Raw genomic sequence first — 5865 nt, forward strand, 5'->3', positions numbered from 1 at the left:
CCACCTTAGGTAAGACTATTAAGACTAGAGGAAAAAAAACATATTAATATGTATCAAACTGACCCATACATTGTCCTCAAGGAAGTGAAAAACTTTCGGTGAAACATTTTAGCTCCAAACAAACAGATGAAAATGGAAAATGAATAGAAAAAAATGAGCAATTTTTCCTGTTAGTTACTCTGTACTCTAGGCTGTTATTTGAAGAACTATATTTATTTTCTTTCTTTTTTTTTAATTATCAGAGGGTGTGTGCACTCATGAGACAGAGGGAGAAAGCATTTCTCACTGTACATGGTCATGCCACAATCCTTTCTCCATGTCTTCATGAATGAGGCATACACCCACACAAGCCCAGCATGTTTCTTGAGCCTCTGGAGTTGGAATTTTAACTGTGGGTGGCCATGTGGGATCCAGGTCCCTTAATCACTAAGCTATGGGACCAGCCCAGGAGAACTATATTTCTAATGGATTCCAACACAACAATTGTTTTCATCTACAGTGAAACAAATATTTACATAGCATACAGATCAGTATACCAGGAGCAAGAAGAAAATGTCCAAGTGTTGAATGTTTAATTAGGATAGATTTGAGGGAAATTTAGTGTAAAAAATCACTACATTGGGGACCAGCAGTTGGTGTGATGATTAAGTGACTGGACTCCCACATGGCCTACCATGATTGGAGTCCCTCACGCAATGGCTTGAAACTCAGGCCAGGTGAATGTGTGTGCGTGCCAAGATCCTGAGAGGAAAATAGAAACAGGATTGCAAAATGGCCATCACCCTATGCAGAGTGCTTTCTCACTTTCCTTTTCTCTGTCTCTCTCTGCCAAGTGCATGCACCCTATGGCAAAAACCTAAAAGAAAAAAAAAGTTACAAAAAACCACAACACTTTGGGAATTCATTTGCTAATACTAACAGGTAAGGAAGTATTTGGACATATTTTCTAAAATAAATATATATTTAGAGCTCAGTTGCTAAGGTAGTAGATCAACATTTTGAATTACAGATCAGCTACAAAGTAAAAAGTGCTAAAACCTTCATGATAACAATCTGAAACTAAGATCAAATCAGAAATGGTCAGATACAGAAACAGTCCAACAGCAAAAGTGTTTGCTTAATGGGATAAATGTGTGTCTCAAAATAATGTGCACTTGGGACCAGCAGTTTGCGTAATGGCTACGTCGCTGAACTCCCATGTAGTCGACCGCAGATTGAGTCCCGGACCGGTGGCTTAAACTCACGCTGGGTGCATGTGCATGCATGCCCAAGATCCCAAGAGGAGAATGGGGGAGAAGGAATTGTGGCATGGCCATCCCCCTTGGGGAGTGATTTCTCGCTTTTTGTCTCTCTGTCTCTCTATGTCTTTCTGGCGGGCGCACACAGCCTGTAGCAAAAAAACCTCTCCAAAAAAAAATAATAATAATATGCACTAACATGGTCAGATTCCTCATAGTCTTTGAGGTGATTATAGTTCACACATAAACATTTTATCTAGAGTAAAATTCAATTGCTTACACTGCAGCCTTCAGTGTGAACACCTTCATTTCTGCAATGTTGTAAATCCAAATCAATTGTTATTACCATCTCTTTATTTCTCATTTCATTTGGTTCCAGCTGTAAAGATGGAGGCAATTTGGCTGTTGCTGTCACTTAGAGTCAAGTAAAGTGCTGTTAAATCTGCTCCTTCAATATTTAAATCCAGTAGTACAAAATATATACTACCCCCATAGCTGCTAAATTATTTCTACCATTATATATGTTAACCCTGACTTTTTTTAAAAGAATGTTCTAATTCAAGCTTGCCTTGTATTAAGTGGTTAAACTAGATTTTACTGAGTAATTTAGCAATAACTAAAAATGAGGGGACTGTGCTACCATGACAAAAAATATCAACCATAGAACCAAGTCACATTTGTGAAGAACTGTAAAATCATGACTGCTGAAATGTCTTTCTTTATTGCTTTCTTTTCTTCAACTCCCCTACCCTGCACTAGAGGCCTTCTGCACTCCAGTGTTTACAAGTGGCCCAGAGAAAAATGGGTTCAACCTTGGTTTCACCAAGAATATCCTGCAAGTATTTGGAGATAACAAGAAGTTCTGGTTAATACCTATTGGGTCCAGGTAGGTAATTTTTACCACTGAAAGAAATTGATGCAGGACTATGCCTTGGGGCAGCATATTCAATTTTTTTTTAATTGTTGAAAAGCTGACATTTTTTTAATGTCAAGTTCTTTTATACATTCAATCACATTATTTAGCTTGCAAAGTAGATATTCCAACATGTGTACATTTGTCCCCAATTCCATTGATAATACTATAAAGTTATCTTCAATGATAATACCCCATTTCTTTGTTCCATTAATGCTTTGCCTCTCTATTTTTCTTCTAAATGTCCTTCCTCAGACCCTACTCCTTCACCCACCCTCTTCCCAAGCTATATCTGGTATTCAAAACTGTTCACTGAGTTTCTATTTCCTTTAGTCATTCAGTTTTAGTCATAGAATGTGGACAGTTCGTATATATCAAGTGGAGATATACGATGTCTCTCCTACATAGACTGATTTGCTTCATTCAGCAGTAAATCTTTCATATTCATCCACTTTCTGTCAAAAGCCAGGTTCTTGTTGTTTTTTATGGCTGACTAGTATTCCATGGAATATATGTGCCACAGTTTTTTGATCCATTCATCTGTTCATGGTCAATGGGATTGGTTCCATGTCTTAGCAATTGGGAATAATGCCGCAAGAAACATCGATGTGCAAGCATTTTTCTGATTAAGAATTCTTCTGTCCTTTGGGTAGATACCAATGAGTGGGATTGCTGTATCACATGGTAGTTCTATTAGTAGATTTTTGAAGAATCTCCAAATTGTTCTCCACAGTGGCTGAACCAATTTACATTCCCACCAACAGTATAAGAGAGTTCCACTTTCACCACACTCCCACCAGCACTTATAATTTTTTGTCTTTTGGGGGGGTTTTTTGGAGAGATTTTTGCTATAGGGCGCTGGACTCCCACGTAGTTGACCATGGTTCGCGTCCCGGACCCAGTGGCTTAAAACTCACACCAGGCATGTGTGCGTGCATGCCCAAGATCCCGAGAGGAGAATGGAGGAGAAGGGATTGTAGCGTGACCATCCCCCCTGGGGAGTGATTTCTTGCTTTCTGTCTCTAATGTCTCTGTCTGTCTGGCGAGCGCACGCGCCCTATAGCAACGATTATGCCATCTGCTGGTCCCAATCTTTCTTGAAAATTTAGAATCAAAGCAGTAAGATAATGGTATATAAATTGGAATCATCATTATTAAATGATATTTATGAAGCTTGCTGTGTGTGCATATTGACATCATGGTATTGTGGGAAACAAATTAAATAGTTGCTTACAAACAAAAACAGTCAACACTGATACAGAGAGACAAAATACAGAAATTGAGAGCAGTACAGCAATTAAATTATGCTATTATAAGAGCCTATTCCACCATTGTTTTAGACAAAAAGCCTAAATATTCCTAAGGACACCCCCTCATCTCCAATTTCTAAGAAGATACTTACCTTCACAAAAGCTCCATGTAGGCTGTAAGAGTTCACTGCCTTCCTTTCCCCACCAGCCCTGGTGATGGACATTCCTTCCCCATGAGGTCTATGAATGAGTCACAGAACCCACTGCTAGCAAATGAAGAACCCTGGGAAGACAACGAGGATGACAACAGAGGTAAGTAAGCTCAGAAGGAAGTATTTTCTTCACCCAGTAGATGAAATACTATAAACTCCATTTTAATACAACCAATATAATGTGGTAAGGAAATAATGAGAAAGAATTTATAAGCATGCCAACCTCATAAGTTCCCTCTGAATACAGGAGAGCAAATATGGCCAGGTTTGTTTAGCAAACATGGATAGCTTAAGTAGGATTAGATGGCAGCTTGAGAGGTTCCTTACCAGCCTTGAGATACCATAATTTATTACCAGCCAGATAAATCAGAAATTATAATAAAAAGTGCTATATAAATTTGTAAATAATCTTGTCAATCATAGTAGTCACTCATAGTGCTTTGCTTGAGTCCAGAGCTATAATCAGTTCAATCAACGGTCAGCAGTTCACCTTTCTGTACCCCTCTTCATTCACATTGGTTAAGTTTTCTTTTAAATATTTTATTCATTCTCCTTTAGAATGGCTTAAATACACTAAAGAATAAAAGATAGTATATGGGGGCAAGGAGGTGGCATGGTAATTAAAAGCACTGAACTCCTACATGGCCAATTGTGGTTCGAGTCCTGGGCCTGGCAGCTTGCTTTTTCAGTTTCTCTCTCTCTCTCTTTCTCTCTCTCTCTCTCTCTCTCTCTCTGTGTGTGTGTGTGTGTGTGTGTGTGTGTGTGTGTGTGTGTGAGTGTGTGTGTCCCTCTCTGGTCAAATTAAAATAAGTAAATAAAGTTAAATAAAATAATTATTTTAAAAATATAGTGTATGGGAGAAAACCTACACAAGCATGGAGTCTACTTTTCTAATAGACAGAGAGACAAAAGAAAAATAAGGACATAGAACTTTACTCTTCCAATTTTCTCATGCCAGATAATTGGGGTCATCTTCACAGTTTTTGTGAAGAACTGAAAGTTAAGTTCTCATGTGCCCCCATTGCCAGCCCTATTCTTTGTCTTCGCCTGTTGCTATGACTACTTCTGTGCCTCCATCATTTGCTTATATTGCTGATACCAGCCATCAGGAAGTAATTTTTAGGTACTAGTCCCAATAACGCAGAGTCTGGCAGCAGTTTTGAGTAGGAACTTGTAATAGTTATTACAAACTGCACCTAGAGTAAATGAGGCTTAATGGCAAAGCATTGAGTTGGGGAGCCACTGGAGAAAGCAAGCCTTTCTCCATTGTTTCACCCAGTTAAATTATCTAAGCACAGGTTCTTTAACTGGAAGTCCAATTCTTGAGGAAAGCACATTGCCAGCTGATTCAATAGAAAGCAGAATCCCACATGGTCAACTGTGGTTGGAATCCCAGCCCTGGCAGCTTGAAATACACACCAGGCACATGTACATATGTGCCTAAGGAGAGATGAAGAAAAAAGAATTTTAACTGTGACCAGGCTCAGTTGGTTCTCTCTCTCTCTCTCTCTCTCTCTCTCTCTCTCTCTCTCTCTCTCTCGCTAAGTGCATACACCCTCTGGCAATAAAAAAAATTTAATAAAAGGGACCAGCAGTTAGCATAATGATTATGTCATTGGACTCCCACGTAGTCGATAGCTGTTCGCATCCTGGATCCAGTGGCTTAAACTCATGCCAGGCGCGTGTGCGTGCGTGCCCAAGATCACGAGAGGAGAATGGAAGAGAAGGGATTGCGGTGTGGCCATCCCCCCTGGGGGGGTGATTTCTCACTTTCTGTCTCTCTGTCTCTCTCTGTCTGGCAAGCACACGTGCCCTATAGCACAAACCTCTCCCCCCAAAAAAATGAATAAAAGTAAGTTCTTTTTTCTTTTTTAAGACATATTTTTGCTATAGGGCACATACACTTGCTGGAGAGACAGAAAGTGAGAAATCACCCTCCAGTGGGGATGGCCTTGCTGCAATCCCTTCTCCATTCTCCTCTCAGGATCTTGGGCATGCACACACACATACCTGGCATGAGTTTTAAGTTACCAAGTGCCGGGGACCATCCTCGGCTGGGGTGGGTTGGCTCGACGGAGGCGACGCTGGAAGAAAAGAAAGACAAAGGCTTCGTGCTTTTTCATGCACGTCCTAAGCTGGACACTCCTCTAAGATCGCTCTCTGAGGAGTGACAACTGCTAGGAATCACCGTGCCTTTTTATTGAAAATGGGATACATGCAAGTAAATGGGAGAGGGGCTACGTGTACTAATG

The 5865-nt window shown here is 40.1% G+C and overlaps 1 protein-coding gene across 1 annotated transcript in view; it reads left to right on the forward strand.

The window, feature by feature from the left end:
• The window catches only part of ZDHHC15 (zDHHC palmitoyltransferase 15), a gene marked incomplete at its 5' end in the record, with an annotated part of 115960 nt that overhangs the window by 45894 nt on the left and 64201 nt on the right, over positions 1-5865 (forward strand). Inside the window, 3 exon segments of the mRNA XM_027769140.1 lie at positions 1-9; positions 1998-2124; positions 3610-3713. The exon segment at positions 1-9 is cut by the window's left edge and continues 124 nt beyond it. Of these exon segments, the coding sequence (XP_027624941.1) occupies positions 1-9; positions 1998-2124; positions 3610-3713 (240 nt within the window).

This window comes from Tupaia chinensis, unplaced genomic scaffold (assembly GCF_000334495.1).
Source record: "Tupaia chinensis unplaced genomic scaffold, TupChi_1.0 Scaffold148734_1, whole genome shotgun sequence".
Classification (NCBI taxonomy): Eukaryota; Metazoa; Chordata; class Mammalia; order Scandentia; family Tupaiidae; genus Tupaia; species Tupaia belangeri.